The sequence below is a fragment of the Nelumbo nucifera genome, chromosome 1 (genome assembly GCF_055504915.1).
Source record: "Nelumbo nucifera cultivar China Antique chromosome 1, China Antique-T2T, whole genome shotgun sequence".
In the NCBI taxonomy this organism is placed as follows: domain Eukaryota; kingdom Viridiplantae; phylum Streptophyta; class Magnoliopsida; order Proteales; family Nelumbonaceae; genus Nelumbo; species Nelumbo nucifera.
The window spans coordinates 149,096,355-149,113,083 of record NC_142649.1 but is presented as its reverse complement, the minus strand read 5'-3'; the positions used below and the strand labels follow the sequence as shown (position 1 = coordinate 149,113,083).

General features: G+C 40.1%; 1 protein-coding gene across 2 annotated transcripts in view; it reads left to right on the top strand.

The window, feature by feature from the left end:
* The first annotated feature begins 4,923 nt into the window (after positions 1-4,923).
* LOC104606534 (transcription initiation factor IIF subunit alpha-like) overlaps positions 4,924-16,729 on the top strand; it is a 30,714-nt gene continuing 18,908 nt past the window's right edge. The window contains exons 1-6 of one of the 2 annotated variants that reach the window (XM_010271794.3): positions 4,924-5,071; positions 5,176-5,392; positions 5,698-5,856; positions 13,347-13,492; positions 13,897-14,276; positions 14,512-14,627. In XM_010271794.3, the coding sequence (XP_010270096.1) occupies positions 5,222-5,392; positions 5,698-5,856; positions 13,347-13,492; positions 13,897-14,276; positions 14,512-14,627 (972 nt within the window). In that variant the 5' untranslated portion in view covers positions 4,924-5,071; positions 5,176-5,221. Of the gene's footprint in view, positions 5,072-5,170; positions 5,393-5,697; positions 5,857-13,346; positions 13,493-13,896; positions 14,277-14,511; positions 14,628-16,729 lie in introns of both variants that reach the window. The other variant, XM_010271792.3, reaches the window with a different exon arrangement.

Here is a 16,729-nt window from a genome sequence, read left to right as displayed (position 1 = left end):
TTCTCTCCTCAAGCCTCGTTTGACCCCCTTATTATGCACTTACTAACTTGATTGTCAGAGTCTCCACCCTTGGGATAACACCAGGGGCCTCTAACGTGCTTCCTCCTTCACATGCTGGACTTACAGTCCCTCAGCTTCATTAGCCCTTGGACATACCATCCCTTAGCTAAGGAAGTGAAAGTGCCTTGTTGCCCTCAGCCCATCCTTGGCTACAACAAGTTATATAAAAAAAAATGTAGTTGGCAAATGTACAGCAATCGGCATCGGCTATACATCCTTTTTCTTTTATATATAGCTTAGTCATCATGGAGATCCATGCCCAAGTTTGATCCAATGCACATAACAATTTAAGTTGTCATGTGACAACTTAGGAGGCATTTTACAAGATGAATGATGAATATTTTTGTTTTCGCTTGTTTTTAGAATTGCCACATTAGCAAAAACTATGTTTTTGTTTTCAAAGGGAAAAACAAGTTGGTTTTGTTTTAAAAAATAATGCATGTTCTTGGTATAAAAATTAAATGACTTATAGAACATGATGTTAAATACTTAGATGATTCAAGAATATGTTTTTGGTTTCAGTTTTGAAAACAAACAAAAAAAAAATACATACATACACAACCAAGAACACGTTTCTTGTGCTTTTATTTAAAAAACAATCTTTTTCAAACAAAATGGTTTTGATTTCTTTTTGGAACCAACAACAAGAAAAACCATTCATGTTGTAGAATGCCCCCTTAAGTTGTCATGTGAGTAGTCTAACCATTTAATGGGATAATTATTTAAGTGGTTCATTAACCTAACTATTACAAGCTTTATTGGCTTAAACAATATATATGATGTGGGACCCACAAAGATCTTATATTAGATAATATGGGTTCAATCCATGCTAGAAAGCACACATGCCAAATTCACTGAGCAAACCTAGTGAACCCTTGAGCCAATCAAATTGGGCTCAGTATGGGCCCAACACGTATGTCTAAGTGATCCTTAGTTTCACGCATCTTATGAACTCCAATGATAATGAATTAACAATAAGATAAAGTGCATTATGTTTTAGCTCTTTGATGGTTTTTTGCTCTTAACCTCTTCCTTGACTGCTAAATGTAATGTCACACCCTCTGCTTAGATGGATCATGACATTAAAATCTTTTGAAAACCTTTTACATAAAATAGCATATTATAAATATAAATACATTTTGCAAAATGATTTTAAAAACAAGTCAAAATCCATTGTTGATAGTTTTAAGTTTTCATAAGAGAGAGTATTAACCTTGATATGCTCTTTGTCTAACAATATGGTTGATCCTATCAATGATCACCCACTTATGTGGTATTTTGAGTTGTTCAAATATACCTAGATAGTTGAACCTAAGAAGATCTCATTAGTTGTCATAACAAAAGTAGCTTAGTCCAAAACCTAGTGTAGTATCACTATCAAGTCTAGTGTTAAGTTTAACTTTCTTGTTTTGCCAATATCTCTCCAAGGTCCAGGGCACAAATGGAAATTGGTCAATGTTCATTATGTTTTACAAACACCCACTGACTATACTTATGGTCTAAATCTGGCAAGTAAGACAAGTTACTCCACCATATCATTAGTACATCAGTGTCAACCTTCTTAAGATAAACTCCCCAAATTTATCCAATGGTTGAAAATATTCTAAAATAACATAAATCTGATAAATGTCAAGTTTATGGGGTAATTCACAAAAACACACCAATCATAAACATGAAACAATAATGATGTGATTTTATTAATTCATAAATCTTAGTACACATCAGTCTATTTGGAGCTAAGGGTATACACTATCTAATAATTTACACTAAATATAATTTCCAATTTTCTGCAAATTGATATACTGTCCTTATGCAAGATAGTATTTATAGAGGATCTTCTTCAACTAGAAACAATTTTGGATATTGACTTTCAAGAATAATACAATGTCATCTACAAAGAACAAATGAGATAGAGTTGGGCCATTTCGCTTTATCTTCATACATGTTAATTGCCTAACTGATTGGGGAGGTGCATTGTTATGATGAAGGGGAAGGGGGATAAGGGGTCTCCTTGTTTAATTCCCCTAATAGGATGAATATTGTCTCGATGGGTGCCATTCACTAACACAAAAAACTATAATAGTGAGATGCATTGGCATATCATCATGATTCAATGGTCAAAATGAAAAATTGCCAATTGAGTCGATCATAGGTTTTCTTGATGTCCAAGTTGATCACCATGAAGAAATCATTTCATCTTATTTGTCTCCAAAAAGTGAAAAGCTTCGTGAGAGACGATCAGATTGTTTAAAATAAAACTTTAGTGAATGAACACACTTTGAACAATATCAATCAGGTTAGGGATGACCAGCTTAAGTTTGTTAATGAAGTATTTAGCAAAGAAATCACAAATGACATTGGAAACACTATTGGCCTATATTGGTTGATCTCTTGGGGGTGGGGGCATTTATTGAGTAGAAGTTTAGAACAATGCGAGTTCTACTAAAATAAGACAGGGGTTGGGATCTACTCCCAACTACACCTGTTCCAACATACACAATCCATGGCTGGACATAGGGGAGCCCTCGAATTGAGTTTTAGTTGAATAATTCAGACTTGAGTTTGATTCTAGTTGAGTAGATAAGTTCGATTAATTATTCGAATTCAAAGTCAATTAATAAAAAGTTTGGCTTGAAAGCTCATGATCCTAACTTGATTAATATTAGGGTGAATTTCTTAAGCTACCCTTATGGTTTAGCTAATTAACTAAATGTACCCTTACTATTTGAAAATTGACTAACGTTATCCTTACTATTTCTCACAATTGACTAATACTTCCCTTACCGTTAATGTTCTGTCAAAAACCATTTAAATGTGTATCTCATTCTTCCCTTTGGCATCGGCACTGACATCTTCGAAACAGCGTCTCTATGTTGGAGATGCTCTCTCCCTTCCTAGAAAAACAAAGACTTTGAACCCTCTTCTTCTTTTTCTCTTTCTCTCTTCTTCTTCTTCCTCTCCTTCCCCTCGTCACCGGTGATTACTCACCATTTTCTTGGAGGTGTTCCACCATCACCACTGTATCACAAGTTCTCAAAACCCACCGCTCAATCCTAGCAAACCCACTGCCCAGTCTTGATCATTTTCTCAAACTGAGCCAAGAGATGAAGCAACTATCTACTAAGGAGCGGGTGCCACTACTAAAACCAGCAGTTGTAGCTCTTTGGACCCTTCTAACCATCTGATTCCACTGCTCCATCTCTCTCCAGGCGACAAAGCAGCTATTGGCTAAGGAGCGGGTGCCACTACCGAAACCAGCAACCACAAGGATCTTTGAGCTCCTACAATTTCCAGCGAGGTGGTGTTTCATGAGTTTTGATGCAGCTAATGGGGGATCTGATGAAAGGATTGCTTCTAAAGGTTAAAGGTGGATAAGGGCAGGAAAGCTTTCTACTCGACTTTAGCTCCGACCAGTCCACAATAGGGACCGGGTTGCATTTTGTAGATGACAGATAGTCGAACCGGTCATCAACGCCTTTACATTCTATCCCTCTACTCGCCATCTGATCAATGAACCTCAGTCGTTCAATTGCAAGGCCGACGACCGTGGGGACTGAATTCTCCGTCTTTAAATCTCCACCATTGTAGAGAGAGAGAGAAGAGCGCTCTAAATCTCCACCTCGACCTCCGGAGTATGGCACTGTTTCAGACGCAGTATTGGGCTCCATCGAAATGCAGTATGGCACTATTTTAAGCACAGTATGGGATTCCTGTTGCTTCCTTTTCACCAGCGGCATAGACGAAATTGCACTTTGAAACAGTGTCGCTTGCTATCGTATGTTTCAAGGCCAACGCTGGTGAAACAAACCTCCTTGAAATAGTGGTGCTTGCTAACGTCTGTTTCAAGGCCAACACTGGGGAATCAATCTCACCTGTCCTTCAACCGTTTGTGTCAGTCTGTGTTCTAAGCCTGTAACTTCCACTATCCCCTGTTTCACTGTCTCCCTCTGCCTATGTCTCTCTCCGGTCTCTCTCTCTCTCTCCATTCTTAGACTTCCCCCTCCGCCTCTGCTCTCTCTCTTCTTTGTCTATTCTCAGACCTCCTCCTCTGCCTCTCTCTCTCTCTCTCCATTCTTAGACTTCCCCCTCCACCTCTAGTCTCTCTCTCTCTCCTTTGTCTGTTCTCAGACCTCCCTCTCTGCCTCTGTCTCTCTCTCTCAACCTCCGACTCTCCGGTCTCTCTCAACCTTCGTTCTCATACCTCCCTCTCCACTCTCCAGTCTTTCAGTAAATTATTCTATAATTTCAATTTTGATTGGGCTCCATTGAAACGTAGTATGGGATTCCTATTGCATGTTTAAGTTGTTTTATTTTGAAAATTTGAAGAAGAATAAAGGGTAAAATAGTCTTTTTATTAACGGATGCTAACGATAATGAAAGTATTAGTCAATTCTTAAAAACAGTAGGGGTAGCATTAGTTAATTTTCAAACAGTACAGTAGTTTAAAAAATTTACCCTTAATATTAATATTAATATATTATATTATACAATAAAAAATATATTCATTTTAGAGCTCGAACCTGAATATTGAACCAAACCAATATATGCCAAAGTAATGCTCGGCTCGGATCTCATTCTCATTTCTCACCATATTTATGCGACCCACGGACAAATTATGATTATGTGCGGATATACGTCATATTGGAACGTGTTGGAAGTTTTTTTTTGTATTGGGAGCAGATCCGGTGTCTGTATCTGGAACATCTCCTGTTCTTGTAATGATGTATTCATGGAGATGTTCTCAATGCATGGCTGGATCATGTACTGTTAGCGTTTTAAAACGCCTTTTGCTGGTAGCGGAGTCTTCCGTTACTCCCTCCAAAAATGGTGGCCTATAAATTATGATTGTGCGCCGGTTCGCCCATAAGTAGCGTTTCCTCGGCTCCAAAATCGAACACGAAGCGAACACGGCGGGCTCATTAACTGGTTTTGACTTTTGATTGTGAATTATACGGTTTTTCAATCTCTTCGAAACATGGAATTGTGACTTGAAAGATTTTCCAAATTGAAGGTAGGCAAGTTTGCTGCTCAGTGCTCACTTTGTTTTGATTTCTGTAGCTAATTTCGGAGCCCTAATCTTCTGGTTTTGAGTTTCGGTGCCATTTTTCAGTTCAGGTTTCTCCTTTTATTTTGCTTGATTTTCGGACCGTAGCACACGGGGATGTCTTCTGACCTGCTTCTAAAGCCGTCATGCGGCGGCTGTGGGTCGACGTCAGATCTTTACGGAAGCAATTGCAAACACATGACTCTCTGCTTGTCCTGCGGGAAGACGATGGCGGAGAACCATGGGAAATGCTACGAGTGCGGAGTCCCTGTTACACGTTTGATCCGGGTTTGTACTTTGTTGGTCTTTCTATTCCTAAATTCCTCCTCTTCTTGGGCTCTCTTGACCTGTTTCCTTTGGCAATTTTTGTGTTAAGTAGGGAAAGGTGGGGAAACCTTTACAAACCTTGTATAGGTTTCCCTATCTTTCCCTTCCTTTCCCTACCTTTTCCTTCAAACCAAAAATAGCCTAAATTGAACTTCTTTGTTCGGGTTCACTAGTCTTCTGCTTGATTATACCTCTATGACTTAAAGTGTTTGTTATTTGCCTCTGAAATTCTCTAAAACGCCAAGTATGATCTGTATGACATGTAGGAGTACAATGTTCGCGCGAGCCCTGCCAGCGACAAGACTTACTTTATTGGTAGATTCGTAACAGGCATACCTAATTTTTCAAAGAAGAAAAATGCCAGTAATAAATGGTCTCTCCAGAAAGAAGGACTGCAAGGACGCCAAGTTACCGATGCCTTGCGGGTAATTATTTATCTCTTTCATTGTTTCTTTTTTTCCCCTTCGGGCTGTGTTTGATTTGATAAAAATAAAAGAGAAGCAGAAAATTGAGGGAAAGTTACTAACTCTTATTTTCTATCAAATCAGATGCAACATTGATGTAACGCTGAAGTTCTAACGTGACAACAAGAACGCTATAACCATAGAAACTTGAAATGTATAGACTAGGAACCACAATAATACTTTATGCTTTTGATATAGATTTTAGAACTATGACATAAAAATAAATAAACAATGACCAAATCAATTAAAGTAGTCAATGCATCATTATGGTGATTACCAAATTGCAGATTTAGAATTTTTCTCTCATTGTGGTGGTGTCACTCCTACCGCTCTGAGCAGGTGATTGACCTGCCATTACTGAGGCTGGGTGTTGAATGACTTTCTGATATTAGGAGGTAAGTAGAACGTTTGCAGGTTGCAAATGGAGGGGGAGAATGAGCCGGAAGATGTGATGGTGGAGAGATTTTCCAAAATCCTTTCTGGAGGAAGAGTAGAGGCTGCCTCTTTGAGCATGTCAGAGATCTGTCAAGATTCTGGATGGATTTTGGTTGACGGTGGTGAGGGTGCTATCTGATAGTCTGGCGATGTGATTCTTGGAATGAGTTCTCTGGAATTTTAGTCTCCAAGTTTATGGCCAGATCCCACATAATTCAATTTCCAGATAAAGTTTCTTTTGATGCTATTTGGAAGAATGGCCCCTAGTTCTATGAACAGGATCTCATCATCCTTCAGCAGTGTGTTCTGAACAAGATTCCTGACTCGTACAAGCTTGATTGGGCATGTTCTGGTTCCACATTTATGGTCTGCCTTTAGAGTACCTAAAGGTGCTGGTTGTTGTGAATATCACTGCAAGAATTGGTAAACCATTTCCGCTAACCTTGGAAGAAACTAAGAAGTGGTCCAAGTTTGTGTTATTGATAAAAAAGTGGTCCAAGTTCACTAGGGTGAAAGTGGAGATCAGTGTGCTGGATCTGCTTATCCAATCTGTGCCTTTTAGGTTTATTAATGTGGTGATGATGGAAGTTCTCATCATACATGATAAACTGCCCTGTTTTTGCTTCATTTGCAGCAGATTAGGTCATGATCGGGAAGGATGCAAGATCAGATCTAGTATTCTGGAGTGCTTGGAGACTTGCAAGTCATCAGGATCAAGAGAAAAGTTAACATGTTCTGGCAGACAAAATGGGGCTGAATTTGAAGGAGGAATGCCTATGGGATGGGTGCCAAGAGTATCAAGGGGCTGAATTTGAAGCAGAGGAGTCCACCTTTTTGACAAAAAGTCAACTGTTTCATTGGGTGTGATGGGAGGGATGCCAGAGCCAGGAAGAAGGTAGGGGTGGTTGTGGTTAGTAGGGTGTTGATGTAGAAGTCTATTGGAAAAGACAGTTTTGAGGATCTTGCAGATTCTAACAAATTGGATGCAACAAGTAGACTGAATCTCGGTAAAAAGCCATTGCTGTCCCAGAGCATGTTGGATGTGGTTCCCTAGCAACCTTTGACTGGTAGTTATTCATATGGTAGGGAAGCTCAGATGGTCAAGGTTCCATGGCCAATTGACCATGATTGGTGGAAGTGATCCCAAATTGAGGATTGAGCCTGATCGTGTGGCCCCGAATAACCAAGAGAGTAAGTTTCAAGAAGACTATTTTTAGCATGGACGGCGATAGGGCTCCAAGGCAGGATGGCTTCCCTATCCTTTTCTTCCAAAAATGTTGGGAAATTGTAAAGTTAGATCTCATGGAGTTTTTCAGGGACTTCCATTCATATGCCATTGTTAACAAGGGCATTAACTCTACTTTTCTCTGCCTCATCCCTAAGAAAGTGGGAGTTTTGGAAGTTAAAGACTTTAGACCCATAAGTTTGGTTGGGAGCATATACAAAATTTTGGTGAAGGTTCTGGCCAACAGACTTAAAGAAGTCCTTGAAGATCTAAATTCCCCAAATCAATTTGCTTTTGTTAAAGGAAGACAAATTGTGGACAACATTCTTATTGCAAATGAGTGTGTAGAAGACAAAAAATCCTCTGGGATCTCGGGGGTCCTTGTGAAACTTATCTTGAGAAGGCGTACGACAAAGTGGATTGGGACATCATTCTTGATTGTTTAAGGCTAAGAGGTTTTGGGAGAAATTGGATCAGGTGGATTAAAGGTTGCATTGGCTCTCCATGGTTTTCAGTATTGATAAATGGTGAAGCGAAAGGTTATTTCAAGGCAAGCAGGGGTCTAAGACAAGGTTGCCCTCTTTCCCCTTTACTTTTCACTTTGGTGATGGATATATTTAATTATTTCTTTGACAAGTCAATTCTTTTCAACTTGGTGAAAGGTTTTGAAGTGGGTAGGGATAAACTTCACATCTCTCACTTACAGTTCGCCGATGACATAATCCTATTCATAGATGCCTCTATAACCAACATCACAAACACTAAAATGGTAATTGAATGTTTCGAGATTCTCACTGGTATGAGAGTTAATTTCTGCAAAAGCAATATTGTGGCTATCAACTCAGTGGATGTGGATCTTCTAGAAAATTTCAAATCTTTATTGGGGTGCAAAGTGGAGAATCTCCCCATTACCTACCTTGGGATGCCTCTTGGAGGGAGTCCAAAATCCCTCAACTTTTGGAGTCTTGTGTTGGAGAAATGCGAGAAGAAACTATCGACTTGGAAAAAGTGTTATCTCTCCAAGGGGGTAGCTTACTCTCTTAAAGGCCTCCTTATCAAATCTGCCAGTCTACTTTCTCTTTGTCTTCCGGATTCCGACCAAAGTTAGAAATCAGATTGAAAAGCTTCAAAGGAATTTTCTTTGGGAAGGTGGTGGAGATAAGAGAAACCATTTAGTTAGCTGGAAACAAGTATGCAGACCAAAAGAGGAAGGCGGTTTGGGTATTGGATAGCTTAAAGAGAAAAATTCCTCTCTTCTAGGCAAATGGCTCTGGAGATGTCCGAAAGAACCTAATGCTCTTTGGACTGCGGTCATCTCAAGTAAATATGGACGAAATACAAACGGGTGGGATTGCAATCTCCATTTGAATAGGATAAAGGCCATCAGTCCTTGGAAAGGTATATGTTCCATTCATACTTCCTTCTTTCCTTTTATAAGGTATAAAGTGGGAAATGGTTCTAAAATTAAATTCTGGAAAGATCTAAAATTAAAATACAAATGAAAGAACCCTAGATGCCTCTTTCCCTAGGCTGTTTAACCTCACCCTTGTCCAAGAAGCCTCTATTTCTGATTGCCTCCCAAACCAGTCTGCCGAGAATTCTTTAAACCTTCACCTCAGAAGACCCCTAAGGGACTCAGAGATTTCTGATTTAATAGCTTTAATCCAAACCCTCAAAGATGCCTATATATCCCCCTCTCAATCTGACACCCGAATATGAACCCTTCACCCAAATGGCGAATTCTCTTCTAAGTCTATGTTCAGGGCTTTGATTGCTGAAGATCAGCATCCCTCTTTTCCTTACAAGAAAATTTGGTCTAGTCACATCCCCTCAAGAATTTGCTTTTTTGTATGGAAAGCTTGTCTCCAGAAAGTTAATACTTGTGATCTCCTTCAGAAAAAGCTTTTGGGAAGATGCTCCATTTCTCCTCATGTTTGTATTTTATGTCTCAGCGGGGGTGAATCTGCAGATCACATCCTTCTTCATTGCAGCTTCACTCAAAGGATATGGTCCCATTTCTTGAATATGGTAGGGTACAGCTGGGCTTTTCCAAAACACATTATGGACAACTTGAATCAATGGCAAGGAATAGGGCTTAGCAAAAGGGGTAAAGTCTTTTGGCAATCAGTGCCTCATGCAGTAATGTGGGGCGTTTGGGATGAAAGAAACACCCGTATCTTTGACAATAAAAGCAGAACCTTGGAGGAGTTAATCTCAGATATTACCTATCTTTGCGTCCTTTGGTCGGTGAATTCAGATCTATTTAAAGGACTTTTAGTCAATGATATTATCAGAAATATTCACCCCTTTCTGTTTCTGCCTCATCTTCAGCAAACTCCCTTGAGGCATCCTGTTTCTATCAGTGAAGGTGTGATAACCCTTAATTTTGACAGTTGTGCCTTAGGCAATCCGGGTTCTGCGGGTATTGGTGGTACAGTAAGGGACGAAAGGGGCAATATCTGCTGGACTTTTAGTGGCCCAATTGGTTGGGACGACTCCACAAAGGCTGAAGTGATGGCTGCTCTCACCGGAATCAGGATAATTAAGAATTTGGGTATTCAGAATTTGATCATTGCAGGTGATTCAGCAAATACAATAAAATGGTTAAGAGACAAAAAAGGGGGCCCTTGGAGACTTTATCACTATCTGACTGAAGCTTGGGATTCTTTGGATGGATTGAATGTTAACTTAGTTTGGATTCCTAGGGAATACAATCATACTGCAGATGGCCTAGCTAAATTTGGTGTGTATTTGGAGCATCTGTATAGCGACAAGCTTCCTCCTTTGTAACTTGTAGGGGTTCCCTCCCTGTTTTGTATATCTCCTCTTGTTCCCTCCCCCCCCCCCCCACCACCACCACCTTTTATTCCCAATAAATCTTGGTTAAATTTTCTCAAAAAAAAAAAAAAAACAAGAGAGTAAGTAGCTGAACCAGGCCAGTGGGTGAACTGGTTGAGTTTCCCTTGATGTGAGTGCTAACTTTACAACTAAAAGACCCGGTTTGGTGAGTGAGGGTAAACTGTGCTCTAAATAAGCCAAAATTGAAAACTTGTGTAGCAATTGGTGGGAATGTCGGTGCTGTGAAATAAGGAATCATTAAATACTAGGTTTGGAAGTTTCAGGTACAATATTCGTTCTCTTTTGAGAATACTAATGTAAATCTCAAAAGAGAATACAATCTTCCTTCTCTTTTGAGAATACTATTTAAAATATGTAGGAGAGGTACTTGAAAAGACTGTTTCTCTTCTTCCAAGCCTAACTTGGAAAGATTGGAGGGTGTGTTTGGAGAGGTTTGCACCTCAGAATTAGAAAATAGATTACTGTATGAGGTACCTAACCACAATGAGGTTAAGAGAGCAGTCTTCAGCCTTGAAGCCCTTAAAGCTTCGGGTCCAGATGGACAACTGGCCATCTTCTACCAGAACAACTGGGAGGTGATCAACAACGATGTGGTGGCCTTTGTGCAAGAAGCTTGTAAACAGAGAAGACTTTCAAATGCAGTTAAAGCCACTAATCTCATCCTCATCCCTAAGAATGAGAATCTAGAGGTGGGATGGGGGGATTTCCACCCAATAAGTCTTTGTAATGTATCATATAAGATAATTGCAAACATTCTTTCAAGCTAGATGGAGCCTCTACTTAGTAAAGTTAGGGGGAACTACCAGAATGCATGCATTTCCAGCAAGCAAGTCTTTGATAGCTTGGTGATCGTGCATTAAATTCAGCTGATAATGAAGTCAAAGAAAGTAAGGTGGGCCTCTTCCTCCTTAAGATGGACATGTTGAAAGCGTATGATCGTGTTGATTGGTGTACCCTTTTGAAAGTTCTGCATAAAGTGGGTTTTGATGAATGATTTTGTGACTTGGTTCAGATGCGTGTAACTAACACATGTGCTTCGGTGATGGTGAACAAAAAGTTCAGGTGTGCCTTTAAGGTTAGGGAGTGGACTCAGGTAAGAATGCCCCCTCTCACCATATTTGTTCATTATCTACACAGAGGTAAAAAAAAAAAAAAGAACTATCTATGTGGAGGGAACAGGACAGGACATGTGAGCAAGTGATTAAGGGCAAGTATGACCAAACTGATTTTGGACTGGGAATTCCAGTTGGCTTGCATGCCATATGGGATTCACAACCAGGTAAGGGTGCACATGTCTATTTCTGGAAGGATTCTTGGTGTGGAGAGTCTTGGAAGTTTATTTTTATGATTTTGAAGAGTTAATTTATGATCATTTCAGGTGCTGATAAGTGGAAGTACTATTCATTTATTATTTTAATGTATAGCAAGCATACATTTATATGCTTCCCCCAAGGTTTTTGTTTCATTTTCTGTGGATTGATGATGTAGCCTTGACAGGTTTCCTGGAGAGAAGTACCCAAGAGAAATAAGAAGCCTTGTGCTCAGCTTTTGAGTTGATCAGGTCTATGGGGCTCTGAAATCACCTATACCTAGTTTCACTTATTCTAACTGTACAAGGGCAATTACTTAGTGTAATGGTAAAATCTCAGGCTGTCATGCATGAGAATGTGGATTTGAGTCAGAGGGTGACCACTTTGTGTTAAATAAAACGCCAAAGGTTAGGACCATACCCAGTCTACCCCTTCCAAGACCCAAAATAGCTGGGATTAATATTGGGTGGTGGCCATTTTTTTAATTGGACAGTGCTATTATATTACATAATGAGGGGATTTCTACCTATAATTTTATTTTTATTTATTATTTTAAATTTTCAACTAGGTGTCATCGAGCAGGAGCTTAGAAACCTAGTTTGATCACCTTACACCTAGCTGACTAGTTGCTTTCTCATGTAGGTGAGCCTAAGTATCTTGGTAATGCAGGCTTGAAATATTCAGGTTTCACACACACACACACACACACACACACATATATATATATATATATATTGAACAGAAATTATGGATTTGATGGCCATGTACTATGATGTCGTGCAATCTGGAAGCTCCCTTGTGGCAGACGACTCAGACTCTAACGTGGAGGTTCGCTAAGCCGAGTTGATGCTGATGTGTTCGAGCTGAAACGTACTGCAAACGACAGAGAGGGATGAGAGTGCCCGGGTATCTTTTACCTAGGGAGGGCACTCCGATGCTTAAGTCAGTAAGTGTATGAATATTTCTTTGAGAGTGTGAGGGAGCTCGAGAATATTAGTGCGCGTACCTTTCTGGGTGGATCTGGGCGCCTTATATAGGTCGCTGGACTCAGGGGGTTCAGGGTAACAGTCTTGTCTTGAGCTCTTTGTGGAGTTGTTTTCCTATTTTCCTGGCGCATTAAGGTGCCAGTTGAGAGATCCTTGCGGGAGTTACGGTTCGTCTAAGTGAAGTCGAGGCAAGCGACACAGTGAGTCGTTCTAATGGTCGTGTTATCGGTGCTTTTGGTGGCGAACTGTTGGGGGCGGTTAGGGAGCTCTTCCTCGCAGGTTGCCTTAGGTCCTCTCAGCTCGGTCGAATCCTGGGACAGGTCGCTGTAATCTTATGGTTCTGCCAGCTCGGTCACGCCGAGGTGAAGGTCGGCTTGAGCGAGGTGCTCCAAGCTAACTTACCGAGCTGGTCTGCTGATTTAGTGCCGGGGTGTCATCCGGAAGCCACGTTTCGCTAAATGATTAGGAGGACCAAATTACTCCTCATCATACTATACTAATGCCTTTGACCCTTTTGAGAGCTAGTCTTACCTATTATTGTTTACTGCTTATTACTTCTCACCTTCTGATATTCCATTTTATTTTCTATTTTCTGTATTATTGATTGCTAACAATGTTTGGAAATGTGTCAAATAGGAGAAGTACAAGAATAAGCCTTGGCTTTTGGAGGATGAGACAGGCCAATCTCAGTATCATGGTCAGCTTGAGGGTTCACAATCGGCAACTTATTATCTGCTCATGATGCAAGGAAAGGAGTTTGTTGCTATCCCTGCTGGTTCTTGGTATGTATACCAACATATGCAACCTTAAATTATGTTTGAGATTAGAGAGAGCTCTATATTCTTTTCTTCTCACTGTCTTCATCTGACAAGTAGATTTTAATGATTGCTTATGTGTAAAAGTAATAATGTACCGGGTCTTCTTCAGTTTAATGATTTCTTTGTAGAATGTGGAACATTGCTATTTATGTTCTTTCACGCACTTGTAACTTCAAATCCAATAAGAGCACACAATTTTTCTTTTTGAGAATATTGCTTATTTCTATCAACTATCAATAGACAGTATATAATTGATGATCCAATATAAATTCCATTGTATTAGTTTTTACTTTGCAGCTATGGTATTGATAGGAAAAACAATTTTTTAACTATGTTAGTAATGGATGCTTGGTTGCTTTCATCCTTAGGTACAACTTTAACAAAGTTGCTCAGTATAAGCAACTTACCTTAGAAGAAGCTGAAGAGAAGATGAAGAACAGGAGGAAAACTGCAGATGGATATCAAAGATGGATGATGAAAGCAGCAAATAATGGACCTGCTGCTTTTGGTGAAGTAGAGAAGTTTGATGACAAGGAAAGTGGTGGGGGTGGTGGGGGTGGTGGGAGAGGACGTAAAAAAGCAACTGGTGATGAGGATGAAGGCAATGCCTCAGATAGGGGAGAAGAAGATGAGGAAGAAGAGGAGGCAAGGAAAAATCGACTTGGACTCAGAAAATTAGCTGGTGATGATGATGAAGAAGGTCCAAGAGGAGGTGATCTTGATTTGGATGATGATGATATTGAGAAGGGTGAGAACCTGTCTTGTTTGCATATTTTATTACCTTAAAGCTTGGGCATGATCTGTTTATCTTTGTTTTTCATGAAATTTAGTTAAGGAAGAAAAGTTCTACTTAACAAGTTGTTGCAATGAAGAGTTATCAGTGCTAATATATTCTCTAATTAATTACCTTGATAGTTGTACCATAAGAGTTATCTTCAAACAAAAGGTTGTTTAGTTTTGGTTTTTCTGCTGGCCCTTTCTAGGTGATGATTGGGAGCATGAAGAAATTTTCACTGATGATGATGAAGCTGTGGGTAATGACCCTGAGGAGAGAGAAGACCTAGCCCCTGAGGTTCCTGCTCCTCCAGAAATCAAACAGGTTTGTTTTGCTAACTGTTCTCCCACCCTTGTTTTGATTGAAAAGTACTAGTTTACAAGCTACATCAGAATTCATAGAGGAAAACCATCACCTCTCTTCTGTGCAATCTAGCATGGAAGTTAATTCAACCTGTATAGCCAGCTATTCTTGCTACTTGAGGTGATGAGATGTTCATAGTTGACATGAAGTTCATATCTTCCTGGTTTTGCTAGGTTTTGCAATGTGGGTGCTTTCTTGACCACTGTTAATGTTCAGAAGAGAATGGTATGGTTGAATTCGAGTTTGAATAGCTAATCAAGCTTACCTTGAGATTCAAACTTGATTAGCATTGAACTTGAGCTTGAACCATTTGACTAAAGCTCGATTCAATTGTATCCCTACACTAAAGGGGTGTTTTGTAAGCGGTGTTGATTCACTTATTCCACTTTCTCATATTGCCAATCAGCCTATTCACCAAATTACTCTGAGAAATCACATTTGTCAAGCTAATTGCTCAAAAGAACAGTAGGGGAATTGAGCACTCTCAATTTTCATGTTCAGGGATGATTCTTGAATCTCCAATAAATAGCTTCTTGGAATTGAGGGAAGGATTCTAGAAGTGATTTCTGACACGGTAGTGATGTATCTATGCCAATAATGTCCAAACCTAAAATATGTAACACCTGATATGCAATAAATAAAGATGCCATATCAGCATTCTTTCACCAAATGTATTTTTTTTTTCCCGAGAAACCAAAGATTTCCTTAAATGCCTCAAAATTGTTGATTCTTAGGGAAAAAAATTTGAGGAATCATTTCTTTTTACCACATCCACTAAACCTTCTTGATAGGGAAAGGGCAGGCTTGGTGCCTGTAAGAGACCTTAATGTGTTTTTGTGAGTCTGAACTATTGCATCTTTTCCAGACCTAGTGAGACCCCTATGGGACTCGATATAAGTTTTTGCTTGGGGCGCCTTATGCAATTAACACAAATGCCTGGATTGGGATACGTGGCGGAATCACAAGGGAGGTCAAGGAGGTTGCATGTGGCATTGTTTGGTAGTTGGCTCCTCTTGGACATGTGTCTCCACCCTGGGGGCACTTAAAAGCATGGACGGGATGGTACAATGGTTCCCCTAGGACACACTTCCTTACTCGAGGAAACCCCTAGATTTGTTCCCTCTGCTCACAAAGGTGAGGAACATTTTGGAATGATTTGAGCCATGAATGATTACATGGCAAACCTCTCCTATAAATAGGGGACTCGAGCTCCTAATCGAGGACTTCGACATTCTTACCCATTCTTCCTAGTTCTCCTTATCCTCTTACATCAAGAATCTCTGGTTGTAGTTCCATCTTAGGAGAGGTATGCCACCAAGAAGAGCAATTCCACGATAGGACGAGCAGCCATAACCATTGGCAGTTGAGGAAACAAAACCAACTCCTCTAGCACTTGAGGTTGAGGTCCCTTTAACTAGCAAGGACGAACTTGATGACAATTGGGCCAGCCTAGTTGGGAAACCCTATGAACTTAAAGAAAGACTCAGCAGAACAGAAGAGAAGTAGCAAGAAAGGCTAGATCAGGTTGAACAAAGTCATTTCCTAGTGACTTGACAACAGAACTTGGTTGCCACAACCCAAGCTTCTTGTGCCTCGGTGCATCAATCGCCAAATCTAGAATGGACAATGGTTCCACTTAGCCATAAGGAGCTGGAAGGAGATTGCAGAAATAGGCTCAAGCAGGAAGAACATAAACTTTTGCTGGAGACCTCCACCTCATGGGTTCACCAAACTGAATTTCGATGGTAGCAGCATAGGCAATCCATGGCCTTGCTATGTACTCTGGTCCGATTGGGGTAGGAGAGACTTTGAGGGCTGAGGTTCTAGGAGCTATTGAAGGGATACAAAGGGCCAAAGAACTGAATATTAAAAAGCTGATTATAGAAGGTGATTCTGAAATTGTGGTGAATTGGCTACCAGAGGACAGTTCTATGCTCTGGAGATACAACAATGAAAAGAGGAAATTCAAGTGGCTCACCAAGGACATGGAAATACATTGTACATGGGTAAAGAGAATTGCAAATGCATTGTTAGATGGTTTAGCTAAACAAGGGGTAAACAGG